General features: G+C 38.0%; 1 protein-coding gene across 3 annotated transcripts in view; it reads left to right on the plus strand.

Moving 5' to 3' along the window:
- neto1l (neuropilin (NRP) and tolloid (TLL)-like 1, like) overlaps positions 1-14,908 on the plus strand; it is an 84,595-nt gene that overhangs the window by 63,045 nt on the left and 6,642 nt on the right. Inside the window, exons 8-12 of one of the 3 annotated variants that reach the window (XM_044340479.1) lie at positions 80-225; positions 7,751-7,864; positions 10,816-11,443; positions 12,368-12,442; positions 13,383-13,470. In XM_044340479.1, the coding sequence (XP_044196414.1) occupies positions 80-225; positions 7,751-7,864; positions 10,816-11,443; positions 12,368-12,428 (949 nt within the window). In that variant the 3' untranslated portion in view covers positions 12,429-12,442; positions 13,383-13,470. Of the gene's footprint in view, positions 1-79; positions 226-7,750; positions 7,865-10,815; positions 11,444-12,367; positions 12,443-13,382; positions 14,407-14,908 lie in introns of those variants that run through there. The other 2 variants (XM_044340480.1, XM_044340478.1) reach the window with 2 other exon arrangements.

The raw sequence follows: 14,908 nt of genomic DNA on the forward strand, positions 1-14,908 counted from the left end.
TCAGAGATTATTGAGATGCATAGCACATTTCCTCTTCATAACATAATGTGGATTCTTATCTCATCCTGTCTCATCTCAGCTCGGTGGAAGATCTGAAGAGCAAGTTCTGCTCCACGGTGGCCAATGACATCATGTTGGTCTCCACACTGGGCGTCATACGTATGTGGGCAGACGAGGCCAGCCGGAAAAGTCGCTTCCGCATCCTTTTCACGACCTACCAAGAACGTAAGGCACTACTCAAAATGCAGATGCCTACATTCACACTCAAACACATATTCTGTCTGAGAAGCATACTGTAAAGATTTTTATTGCAACATGACCCACCTACTGAGGGAAACTGATTAGCTTTATTAATCAGACCACTACTCCATGACAGCGACATTGACACCAAAATAAAAGAGGGTTTGTCTTTAGTGTTAGCCATTAAAGGAAGATGGAGGCACAGTGACCACGTTTATGGCGAGTTATATCGGGTGCTGCTCGTAAGAAAGGTGCTGTCAGAGGTTTCCATTTAGTTTTATGACCATTTAAATAGCAGCAAGCAGGAAACCAAGGAATATGATTTCCATTATAGAGAATATTGCCTGTAGGTGATTGTGAAGATGACAGTATTGTCAGATTTGAGCTCAACTGCAGCGTCACCACAGGTGGAGCATCTATACTGGCCAATGCCTTATTGTAAAAGGGAAGAGAGAGAGAAAGGAATATGAGAATGATCTATAGTGTGCTTGCATCTACCCATTTTCTTTGAGCCAAACACCTGGGAGAGATTAAAATGCACACAGAAATACACAGAGTACGCACACACATAGTCTTCATCTTCCATTCACTGGCTTCCTATTGATGGAGCTTGTAGTTTGACAGGGGTTGCAGAGGGCATTCTTTATACTAGTGAGGTGGATGAAGAAGCTTGTGTGTATACAGTATGTCATTGTCAGTCAGTGCCTTTTAATGCCATAGATACAAGGACATAGTACACACACACACACACACACACAAACACACACACACACAATGAACATTGCATCTGCATTTGAAGAAAAATATCTCAAAACAAACAGGGTATGATTAAAAAAAGAACAATAAAAGGTTAGCAAAACAACTAATTATAACATGATCTACATATAAGAATAATATGACATTTCATTAACTAATATTTTAAGATGTATTTGTGGCTCTGCTGGAATTATAAAGAGGTGTTTTGTTCTTTATTATTAGGAAACACGATAACACTACTACTATAAGTAACCCTATTTAGCGTTTATAAGTAGTATATTTTATATTATTTTATATGTTATATTTTATAACATTTATGGTTTATAACATACTATAATGTAGTTGCAAGTATACATGTAGTAGTGTTTATTAATGTGTCTGTCAACAGCTATAATTCCTAATGTAGTTAACTCTATAACTCCTCCAGTTGTAATAATATAATATATAATAAAAACTTTTAAATGTCCTTATATATGGTTATACGTAGATTTTAGTGTGTCATAAATCATTTCTTAAATGTTTACATACTGCTTATAAATGCTAAATAGCAGGGCTTAAAGTAAAGTGTTACCAAAATCACAATGCTCTATTAATGCCACAGTGTGTCATATTGGGATTATAGTTATTTAGAAGAGGAAATAATGCATCTTGGATGAAGGGATGTACCTAGAATAGGTATTTAAAAGTGTGCTGAATTTGTTTTGCCTTCATGCTGCATGGTTGATTGGATTTAATGAATGTCACAAACTATAGTCGCACACATAAGGAATCATCAAACCCTGAAGGACAATCCGTTGATGTTCCTAATATACCTAAAACATGTTTACATGCACACTGGTTGTATTTGTATATTTTAGCTACAAAAATCTTATACAGAGTAGGTGACAGCAGTAGCAGCGGAGTTGTTTGTGTTGTGAAATCTGCGTCCCTTTTGTAAGGCCTTTTCACCAAGCAAAGCCAGGATGTGCTGTTGCCGGGGCAACGCTTCTGCCTAAGTCACTCAGGCGATCCCCAGCCAGACCTCAGCCTTTAGAGCAGCATCCACCACTGCTCAGCAGCACTGCACCAACCCTATCAACAGTGAATGTTCAGGTGTACCAGAGCACTGAGAAGCAGAGGCAGCAGTAATTCAGTCTAGTGTGCAGTGTTGACTCACTTCTCTTGCAGATCAACTTGTTTCAACAATTTTCAAAAAGTAAAACACAATGCTATTCTTTGGTACTGGGAGCATGATGCATCTTATTTCAATATGCATCGTCATTTGTTTCAAGAAAAAACAGGAAACTGCAGTCGATATGCAGCAAGTGAAATTACATTTCCCCCTTTTTTTTAAGGAAAACATTTTAAGAATCAAAACTATATTAAATGACTCATTTCCATGATGTGATGAGATGTAACTCAAGGCATATGTTTATGTCAGTGTCTTTCTTATGAGTACAAAACACTGAAAAATGTTAGGTGATTTTGTTGATTTCATAATATAAAACAAACAAAGAAAGAGTGGAAACAAATAATTCGACAATATTTTGCAACATTAATGCTCCCCAATAAACTGAAAGCCAATTAATGCAATTTAATCACTTTTAAGGAAAAATCCACCCTAAACATTCATGTGCTACCCTAAGACTACCTAGATCTGATAAAGTGTACCAATTTTAGGCATCCGTTGCCAGTATTAACGAGAAGAAAGTCTGTCCATCTTGTTTCTCTTGACTTATTCCAGGTATGTTTATACTGAACAGACTTCTAGTGAGAAGAATAAGCCCTCTTTCACACCAGTGTTCATTTCATTAACAAAAACTATGACTAAATATGTTGGTGAACGACCATTTTTGCCATGACTAAGACGAGACAATGACAAGATGATGACGAGACGATGATGAGACGGCAGCAACGTCGTTAAACACTAACTGTGACTATATCAACATGCAATGTTGTTGACGAAAAAAGACGAGACTAAAATATAGTTTAAAAAATAAAAACTTCACCAAAATTTCTTTTTAATTTCTTTGACAAAAAACAGGAGACAAATATTATAGACTTTTTTAAATTCTAAATTACAATCCAAATATCCTGTTCACTGGATGGCATGTGCAGCAGTTCCATTTTCTGTGCTGTGCATGTCATATCAGGACTACACCAGCACAATGCGCACAGTGAGGAGTACAACTATTTTACAGAAAGCAAGGTTAATGTTAATAATAAGAATGGAAGCAATGTGGCCATGAAATAGCTGGTAAGAATACCACAAACCCGAAGAGCCACATTAAGGCCACAAAGAAATTGAAGTTGGTTAATGGTATGCTATGCAGGCTTTTTCCTAAAAAAAAAAAAAAAAGTAAATTAAATTAGTAAATGTAGAGGCATTAATTCCTCTCAATCATCACTTATGACTTATGACATATGTTCAGGATGTTTCTGGGCGTCGACCTTTAGGCAGTGGGTGTGTAGCCCCCAGCCAAGAACAATGCGCAGGGTGTGATCTTGGGACTGGTAGCGTAGCGGCCAGGTAACATCACTGTCTCCATCTCTCTCCTCTGCTCCACTCTGCTCTCTGTCTCTGTGTCATGGATATATAAAGAGCCGCAGGTCTGTGTGTCTGCTTGTCTGAGGGCGGGGCTGAGCTACACACACGCAGAGCAGAGAGGCCACAGCGGACAGGATGAAGCTCTGCGTTCACACGAAATCTTATCTTATGTTTTGTAACTATGGCAAGCAGCACGGAATGAGAGACGGGAAGCAGCTCTCAGCAATGTCAACCCTTTACTGACATACAACAAAAGGGGACAGGATCTCAAAACAGCAGCAAAATACAGCTGTGGTTAAGAAATGTAACAGCCACCTTACTCATGGTTAAAACATGATGGGAAATGAGAGCCATCGCTAAGTACTGTATCAAGATGGTTTATGTTGGTAATTGTCATTTTTGTGCTGGTTTATAGTTTCAACCTTGAGCGAGGTGGCTGTTACATTTTTTGACCACAGCTGTATTTGCAACTGTGTTTGAGATCCTGTCTCCTGTGTTGTGTGTCAATAAAGGTTGACATTGCTCAGAACTACCTCCTGTCTCTCATTCTGCACTATATATAATCAACATGCTACATAACAAGTAACAAGTTACTTTTTAATGGTAGCAATGTTGTAACATAGTACGTAATTTTTAAAAGTAATGTTACCCAACTCTGCTTATAGGGAAGTTTTTACAATAAGTGCTCCCTAGCCACAGTAGCTCCTGAGCCTTTATATGTTTGTTCATATCTGCCAGTTCCCAGTGGGAACAGCAGTTTTTAGAGAACCATTCGCAGTTGCTGACTCCCAGCGAGATGCTCCAGTGGGGAGTGCAATGTTCCCAAACGCAAACATCCACCGTTATCATCTGTGCAGTGTTCACACCTGCTGATACTACTGATCCCGCTCTGTTTTCAGGCTTAGGGACACACACACACAGACACACACAGTCCTCTGCAAAACTACAGTGTAAGATTACAAATGTTTGAAGTATAAGAAAGTGAAGCCTATCTTTACCCAAAAAGCAATTATGTCTTAGGTGATAAATGTGCTTGTGTGACACCTCAGCTGTCAGCATTGTTACGCCTCATCAACAGATTCCTGTCTCGGGGGTTGCAGATGGAGATTTGCTCCGGCTTCACTACACACATCACTTCTTGTTTCTTGCAAATCTTCTTTACTGTATGCATGAAAGCATTTGAGAACAACACAGTATGCTAATGTCTGAAGACATATGGATCTTTGATATATCTTAGATCAGATTATATCATCTCTGCACACTTGTTATCTCGGTTGCTTTGGGATTAAGAAGAGTACTGTGCAGATATTAGATTGCAGCAAAGTATGGATGGAGGAATGGAGGGATGGATGATAGGCTCTTGCAGTATGCATTTTGTAGAAATTCCACTGACTGGGATTTACTAGCATGATCATAAAAGTAATAAATGCAATATACTTAATTTGTTGACAAAGCCCAATGATTTTGCTGCGTGTCTTTACACTATACACCATGTCATCCAAAGCAACACTTACGTATGTTAACGGTACATAATACTTCTAGACGGTGATAGCAGGAAAATAAAAATATAGTATTAAAAAGTATTAAAAAATTAACTTAACAGATTAAAATGTAACACAGGAATCAGTAATGGAAGTAACATCCCAAATTAGAGCATACAAGACTTTTGAAAAAACATAATTATTGCAAGATGAAAACAACCTATTGGATAAAATAGGGATAAAGACTCAACATCATCATCTCTGAGAATAGCCTAACTATGCAATTATAGTGCCAAAACACAAATCTTTGATGGTTGTTTGATTTTTCAGAATCTATGATAACGATGTGTTGCTTCTAGTGCCTCACTGCAGAAGTCTCTTATCCTCTTGGAGCCCCCTCTGCAGAGACACCCAGACTGTTTTCATCAGGCACTCATTTAGGAGTTAATTTATGCCTCCAGCAGTGACTAGGAACGTTTATGTGTGGTCAAAAGGGCACTTTATTACAGAATGTCTTGAAATTAATTTCGCAAGGGATTAGTGTGGATCGCGCTCTGGTCTCGCCCTGTGGTGTGTACATGAGAGAGGAGGATTCAGCAGCAAAATGAGAGGGGGTGGGCTCCCTCTGGTGGTTATTAGCAAAAAAGAAGTGTTACAGTTTTGGCATATGCAGTACAGTATGAAAGAAAAGGAGAAACAGAAGAGCACCAGAACACACACAGAGAGCCAATATGACTCAGGAAATGCTGGCAAAGGCCCAGACAGGGTGGGATACAGAAAGATAGAGCTAAGTCACTCTAATTTGGTGTGTTATTATTCACTTGGGATGAGTGCTAGGATGAAAACAGCCATACATCACAGTTGTAACACTGTCAAATAGTCCCCAGCTCTGCCATACCACTGGCAAGCTGCTTTAGTACCCACTGCCAGTGCTTTGTGTGTGTGCCTGTGGGTGTGTGTAAGAGGGGGGAGAGTCAGAGATAAAGAGAGAGAATGGGAGACAGAGGGGAAGGACGTCGTCTCTGCTACCTAACAGAGCCATCCATTATATTCACATGTCAGTGGCAAAATAAGTAACTTTTGGAACATTCAGAGTTGAAAGTGGTTTCAAAATACTTTTACCCTCAGCAACTTTCCCACAAGGCCATGTGAAAAATGGATAGTATGTATAATAACAGTATAATAATATTTTATACTGTTGTGACATTGTGTGTAGCTGTATATATATATATATCTTTTGTAAATATCTGTATATATTTTAGGAGGAAGTATGTCCAGAGTTATTAGTATAAGGTTACAAAAAGTATGTCATATGTGATTCTTATTAAAGGGAAAGAAACTAACTAAAGAAGTGTATAGTTCTATGCAATGTATTGATTTGAATTAGTCCATTCTTTGTGTAATTTTAAAAGGTTTGTGCTTGATCCAATAGGTTATTCCAATATGCATCAACAGTGCAATGTTCAATAAGAAGTTTTTCATGATTGAGGCAGGAATTGTTGAAGGTAGATTATGGAGGATGATAAGCCTCTTGGAGTAGTATATAGATTGTTGAATACAGATTCCCTTTGAAACTTTTATTTTTCCAGGACATCAACACCAAGAACAACATTACTTTCAAACAACCATAGCTGTAGCAGACCACTGTTTACCCAGTGTGGATAAAATATATATGAAGTCCCCGATCTCATATTGCAATAAAGAATTTGTGTATATGAGTCTTTTTTTTCCTTTTTCTTTCTTTTTTTTTTTTTAACAAATGACACTTAATACTGGGGAAAATTACATCTTTTTTTCTTAAATTAATTAAAATAACACCCAAATGAAGAAAAACATTTAAAAATGTACCACTGAATAATACAAAAAAAATTTGCCCATTGTTAATCTAATTACTGACCCCTGCTATAAACAATACGTTACATAAGACAAACTCTTTTGGCTTGTGGTTCACTTGCTATAACACTGTTCTGCTGTGACAGTGGGAAGCAATGAATTGGCCAATCAGCTGGCTTATGCATTAGTATGATTGGGTGTTGAGAGCAAGGGCACCTTGGCTTTAAATTATGTAGTTATAAGACATGGAGCCCATAACATTATCACACTGATTTTATGAGCATGTCTTGCAGATGGGTGGCTCTGCCCTCACACTGTAGTCATAGAAAGATGAAGACATGGGATGGCAGTGTTATGTCTCAGTGGGGCCACGCTGGGAGGGCAGGTGTCGTGATGCATCATGTGTTTGAGGACATGCTCGTGTTTATTGCTCGGTTTAGATGTGTGTTGACAAGAGCTGTGCACCATGGATGATTGTGAAATGTCATGGCAGTCTCTCCAGACACCACACACACACACACACACACACACATACAACACACGCGCATTCCAAGAAATTCATTCATATCCACAAGTTGTCTCTGCAAATGTTTGAAGAGGAGGGTGAGGATGAAAATTCATGAAGAACAGATGGGTTCAGGGGAAACAGGTCTGATTTGAGTAATGCCCATCCAAATTTATTTCCTCAAAGACTGGCACACTGGAGCTTCCCTTCCTTCAAATACTGATTTGTGCTGTTGCATATATAAGTGTCCCACAGATTTGCTGTAGTTAATGATGGGAAATCCACTGCAGAAAAGTAGTTTAGATTTTTACTCAACTGTGAGCAAGTAAAGGAGAATGTTACAGTTGAGTGAAGTCAGTACACATACAGTAGACTTGTGTGACAACTATTGTGTTAAATCTTTTTCAGCTCCATGTGATGCAGATGCCTTCTTCTGTCACAGTAACATGTGCATAAACAACACACTGGTGTGCAATGGCGTGCAGAACTGTGTCTACCCCTGGGACGAGAACCAATGTAAAGGTGAGATGTTACATTTACAGATGTTACATGTCCCTCCTGATGCAACATTTGTAGGTTTATGAAAGCAAGTTTTAGCACCATGGAGAGAGATATGAGGAGAGACTACATTTGTGTTTGAATGTTTCAGCACCATGGAGAGAAACAGAGAAAGCAGCTGAGTTTGAATTTAAAACAAAACAAAACCTCACTGGGATGGGTTATGGATACAAAAATCAATTAAATTGCAATACAAGGAGTACTCACACACTAGAATCAAAGCTCCCTTTAATTTAATTAGTAACGTTTCAACCAACCATGCACCCAAGCAGCCACATCATTGTGATCATTTTTGTACAATTTTTAGTTTCTTTTTTTAAATTCTAGAGTAACGTAATACCCCCTGAAAATCTTGATATTACTGTCCTCCAGTGGTTTACCTTCTCACCTTGCTGGAGTGATATACAGATGTACTCCAGGACCCTGTGACATCACTGTCAGGTGTGGTTATAGATATAACAACACACTTCTGACTACATTTAACCACACCCATCAGTTATCCTGGATGTGGTTTGAGGTAAAACAGGAATGAAACTTTCACAATCTGAATTCACCCTCTAACTGATCCTGGTCTTGGTCCAGGTTGATGTCCAAGAGTTGGTCTCTCATGCTCTTTGTTTTCGTTTCCCTTTTTTTGGCCCTGAAGTAAGCAAGACCCTGAAGATACTGCCAATTTCTTAATTTGTTTTGTACTTCAATCATTCACTCCGCTTGATCTATGCATTGATCCCCAGTGTCTTGATACTGGCAGCTTCATAATTTATCTACTTCTCTGACTGAGATTTCCTTATTGCAGCATATTCGTATATGATGCCATTCCAATAATTAACTGAGATGTCTGAAGACCAGGGGGATAAGCCAGTTTTTTTATTGTATTATATTGCCAATTAATTTGTCTGCTGTTATTTGACCTTTCATCACTGTATTCCAAGTACATAAGATGAGATCTATACTTCAGCTGCCCTGAACTCTCGTCAATAAATACAATGTGTATTTGATGACCATTACGCCATTGTGCTTGTCTTTCAGTAAATGTGTTCTAGTTTGTTTTTCCTTCTTCCAGATCAGATTGAAATGTTGTACAGAGAAGATTCCTGTGTAGTATGTATGCCAATGACAAATTGCATCAATTAAATTCCGCATGGCCTATTCCTCACTCAGACTAAGATACCTTTTCACCCTACAGTCTGAGTTTGAAATTGTGCAGAACTCAGCAAGAGAGGACCATGTTTCTCATCATGTTACTCTGTCTTCTGCCTTCTCTCCGCTCTAGTAATGCATAGGGCCAACGCAGTGCCCACATTTGTCCTCATTAGCTGTAAAATGTCAAGTTTTATTCCTGTCTCCTTTACGCTTCTGAATGTAACCATGTACTGTCACTGAAGCCTTGTGTGCTGTGCTACAAGTTCATCCAGCATTTAAATGTCAGAGATCTCCCCACAGATTGCTTCTCTACACACTCTTAGTCTCTGCTGCTCTCTGTAGTTTCCCTTGTGATAAATAGACTATAGCTGTAACCCAGAAAGACCTTTTCGTCCGTCCGTTTGATAGCTCATGAAAGTTGTGGCCTTAATTTTGGTCCATTTGTTAGGAACTATGCTTTTTCTTTCTTTTAGCTTGTGCTAAGGATTTTTTATTTTTTTTTTACAATTAACTGTTCACTAAGGCTCACCGCCAAGTGCTAAGCCTGTCAAGCTTACTATTTGCACCTATGCAGTTTACAGTGATAATAGTGGTGGATTATCATTAGAAATTCTTGGTAACATTTGAAAGATTGGGTCTTTTATTTCATATAGATATACTGTGATTTTTTTCAGCTGAAATGACAACTGTCAGTGGCAGATTTTATCAGCTGTAGCTAGCTAACAAATTAAGGTAACATTACTTACCTGAGTTCATTGAGGACATTGTCGCCAGCTTACTTTTTAATGTTTCAAGCTGACTCGTCTTAAAAAAAGGATCCTGTCAAGAGTTCCTAAATATGCAGTTGATTCATGATATCGTATAAAAGAACAATGCTAAAGCTGATAGGTCCCAAAAAAGTCAGCATCCTCACCAGTTCATGACCCACCTACAAGACATGGAAATAAAGAAACGTTGCTCTTGTATTGCAGTTTAGAGGTAGTTGATCGTAGTATTATAAGTATAAAGGAAGAATGGAAGGCCAGGCTGTTATTTTGTACCATGTTTAGCTGCTTAACTTACATTCTTGAACAAAGCAAGACAGGTGTTCCTGCTTCAAAGTATGTACTTTGAAACAGTATGATTACTTTTAACATAATGAGAGAAAAAGCTTTTAGGATGAGGACTAAGCAATATGTTTAGTGAACACTATCTCGAGTAACAAATGAGTGGCCTTGCTTTAGTGAAAACTTCCCAAAATACAATACAGCAAAACAGCTAGATGATATAATAGCATCCAGGACTAGCATCCACACAGTGGAGGAGCACTACATGGTAAATGTGCTGGTCATGATCGGGGCTTTTATGAAACGTAACCCGCAACCTCACCAAATTATGTAGCACGACATGCCCCTGGCCTTGGAAGTAATGCTTGGTTTGGTAACTTCTCTACTGCATGTGGTAAGCTAGTTAGCTGGACATGCTATCATTTGCAACTTACATTAGAGTAGATAGACACACTGTTTGATCCATTCCTTCAACTTTTGCCCAATGCAGATCACTTAAACATGCAGAGAAATCTGTTTGACAGGCCTGCTGTGCCTAATTACAGTTGCTAAGCAGAAAGAGGTTTGGCAAACAGTCAGTTAACTGGGAATACAGTTGATTTTCACAGTTCTGTAGCACACTTGTATGTATTTTGTTTTCTAATAATCATCTTCCATGACATCATACAAGGCCATATAAGTTATATTCTTATAAATGTTCCCTTTATGTTTCTCTACCCTGTACAGAGAAAAGGAAAGCAAACATCCTGGACAACCTGAACAACACAAACGGGACCATAATTGGTGTCACTTGTTGCATCGTCCTCATTCTCCTCATCGTCTCCGTCATTGTCCAGATCAAGCAGCCACGTAAAAAGTACATCCTGCGGCGTGAGGACTTTGACCCCACCATGTTTCAAGAGGTCTTTGAGCCACCTCACTATGAGCTGTGTACTTTACGTAGTGCCACCACAGCAGCGGCAGCCTCAGCAGACTTAGTTGACCTGGCGGAAGACTTCGAGAACTACCACGCCCTTCGACGTGCCTCCTCACGCTGCGTCCATGATCACCACTGTGGTTCATCCTCCAACCCCGGCTCAGCCCACATATCCCAGCTGTCTCTCAGTGGACGAGGAAGCCGTGGAAACTTGAGCGCTCGTGATGCAGCGGCCGCCACTCTGCTCACAGACCTTCCACAGCCGCCTATGGCAGTGCGGCCCTTGCTGCCAGCCACGGGAAACCGCAGGAGCATTTTGGTCATGAAGCACAGCTACTCACAAGAGGCAGCGGACAATGGATGTGACCTGGATGATGACCTGGAAGAAGTTCCCACCACCAGCCACCGGCTTTCACGCCACGAGAAGGCAGTACAGCGGTCAGTATCCATAGATTTCTGATGAGACAAGAGCAACAACCCTAGAGTTAACTATGGGGATGTTTGAAATGTGTGTGGGATGTTTACATTATATTTTTGTTTACCTCTTATTTTAGCTTTGTTCTTCCTCTTCCTCTCATTATTTTCAAGATTATGAAGCTTCTTTTTTGCTTTGATCCTTGTTCTTTCTCTTCTTTCTATCATTAAAAACTTTTTTTTTCAAATTTTCACAAAGGGCTAAATTATGATAGACAAATTGGCCCCCTCTTGCATGCTCAGCCTTGAATATGTAAATTAGCCCCCTGCTAGCTTTCCTCAAATGATGATGTATAGCATACATCTAAGACTCTATTGTACATTGGGGTTTGTCAGAGTACTTTAAGCAAATACAAACCTCATTTTAGCAGATATTATTTCTGCAATCAGTCTGATTTTGACTGTTAACGCAAGGGCTTTGAATCGGTGCCTGATATTCATAGACATGACGAACATGAATGCAAATTATCATAAAATATGCATTTGTATTCCCAACTGTTATACTGAAAATATATGACTTATATTCTATATAGCTCAATATTTTGGCATGAACAAGATTTTCTATTAAAAAAAAAGAAGTATTTTACTGTGTACTTGCATCATAACTGCTTGAAAAGTAACTGTATATGTTTACAAAAACACTATGTGAAGGTATCAGAGTACATTTTTGGAAAAAAAAATACTTCAACCTTCTCCTGCATGCACTTTTAATGTGCTCTTTCAGAGTGTTCTTGACTGTTTATTAATTTTCTACAAGTCTGCATGCAAGGCTCTTAGAGATTAGCACATAACTAATGACATATTTTGCTGTTATGTAGCACATTATGCATTATAACCTCTCTATGCAAAAGGAATTTGATATTAAACAAAAGAGCCATGACATTTCAGGTTCTGCCTCATTGGCTCTTTGAGCAAACATGAATCAGAGTACAACACAACTAGGGTCTAAGAGACAATCTCAAGGTAAGCACCCTTATCCAACAATCAACATCTTTATATGTTATTGTGTAGTCATCATTTGCCCAGTCAGTATATACTTTTATGTAAGTTATTTTTCCTTTTCTGTGATTTTTGCGCGGGCTTATATATATAATTTTTTTTATGTTTTTTAATTGTTCATTTTCACCAAGATGGTTTTCCTGCTTGCAGCCATCTTGTCCTCCTAGTGAGTTTGTTTGAAGTCTCTGTGATGCTCAAGTTTACTGTATGTCCTATTTTCCCGAGGACATACATTGTATTACTCAGTGGATATTCATTGGCATGGACTTTTTCAGTCATCTTAAGTTGAAGCTGTTATCAGTTAATATGTCTAACCTTTTCACTTTTCTCCCAGTAGGCCTACAACAAAAAATTACATTAATAATGTAAAGAAACTTCCACACAAAGAACAAAATTGAAAGCAGACAAAATCCCTGATGTTTTCATCATATAACATCAGTGGGATTTTTGCACTGAACCAAAAATTAAAGATAGCACACTGGGATAATTGAAATATCCTATTAATCTCTTTGTAATATACAAATCTTCATTGATCATAAACTTATACAGAATTCCTCTGTAGTTTTGCATGGTTTATGTCTCTTGTAGTGTTTGATTTTGTGTTTGGTTAATTGTGAAGCATAGTATTTACGCCTGTGTGTAACATTTCATGTGTATGCTCCACGATACTGCTGTCATGAGGACATAATAAGCCCAATATATTATATTTATGTGAGATTTAACTGTTAATTAAAAAGTTTGACGCAAAGTAGAGCTGCAGAAGCTCATGCTTATAAATAATGGAGCAGTCACATAAAGTGCTACCTATTGTTTTGTCGTTTAGTGTGAAAAATGTGTTCTGTTGTGTGTGCGTGTGTGTGTCTGCTTATGTTCTACATTACGTTGCATTGTCTCTATCATGTAGACTTCTTGAGAATAGTGCAATCCTGGATCAGTACGAACGGGCGTCACTGACATATGAAAAAGCGGAGCGAAGATTTACACCAGCATGATGCTGCTGATGATGATGAAGGGACACTTTGACGAAAAGGATATTAAATATGTATTCATGTGCAAAGATGAACACAAAGGACTAGATGAAAATACTCCAGCTGCTATGCTGTGAACAGGGGAAGTTATGAAAATCAGTCAGCTCTATACTGTACGTACTGTAGTCAATCCAGATTTTTTTGTCTCAGTGGAAAGATATAGATCTTTAGATGAAAATGATTACTGAAGTGAATTTGGGATGATAGTCAGAAACATTGTCATTGTCATAGATTCCTCACTGATAACAAAATTAATGTGATCAAACATCTTCAATTTACTTTTTAAGCATGCATTTTTCTAATTAGTAGCATACATATTATGATTTTAATAGCAAATTATAGATGCTTGCCGTTTGTCAAATTTAAGATAATATATTTTGTTTTATTAGTGAAAATTGGAATTGAACTCAATCTAATTACTAACATAATCCAATTTAATATTGTTGAAATATCCAAAGGCAATTTAATTTGAATAACAATATAAGGCCCAGGTGTATGGCTTATGCATGCTTCTTTTATATCCATTAAAACATTAACATACTAACATTAAAATATGAAAGTCCCCCATCTACTAATACATGAGTCATATGGACATAAGAAATGGGAAAAAAGCCTCGTTGAAATTAATTAATTGCATTGCATGCTGTTGCTTAGCTAAATCATTAGGTACAGGGCACTGCTCAAATAAATTTCACCATTTTCATTTTATCACAGACTAACTTTTTGACAGGCATCTTTTCTTTGAAAAAGAGTCCTTTTTCTTTGTCAAACATATTTACTTCAAGTCTGTTTGTCTTCTAACTGTCTTCTACTGTAGAAGCTTAATATCTTTGTATTAAATCAGACTTTTCTACTAGGGCAAATTGAAAAGATGATTTTTAACGTTATCAAATTATCTTTCAGGGCTGATTTTACTGATGCTTTGTAAAATAAATAACAATAAAGCTTCACCTTTTTTCTTTGATTTATTGGCTTTTGGTCAGCAGTTCCTCTGTCCCTTAAGTGTGTCATTAAACTGTCAGCACATGCCATCCATGTCTCACAATCATATATTTTTTAGATGTCTGTTTGTTGTGGCTGATTTGCTTTGAAGGAAGAGCAGACCCAAACTGAATTGTAAGTGCCAGAGAGATTTGTTTTACCAGTCAGGAGAATACAATGACTTCTAGACAGTTTAAATAATCACAGGTATCTGACAGACAAGTTCATTCACTTTTTGTGTCCCTCCTGATGAAATCAACCCATTATGGTACTACAGAAAGGAATAATTAGCCTCACACTCTAATAGCCCTCAATGTTGTGAGGTGGGTTTTGGAATTAAAACCGAAAAACAGGCTGCATCATGTGAAGAGTGGGAAGAGTGGATGAGCTGCAAGCACATGACATAAACACATACAATTCA

Source organism: Thunnus albacares, chromosome 21 (assembly GCF_914725855.1).
Source record: "Thunnus albacares chromosome 21, fThuAlb1.1, whole genome shotgun sequence".
NCBI lineage: Eukaryota > Metazoa > Chordata > Actinopteri > Scombriformes > Scombridae > Thunnus > Thunnus albacares.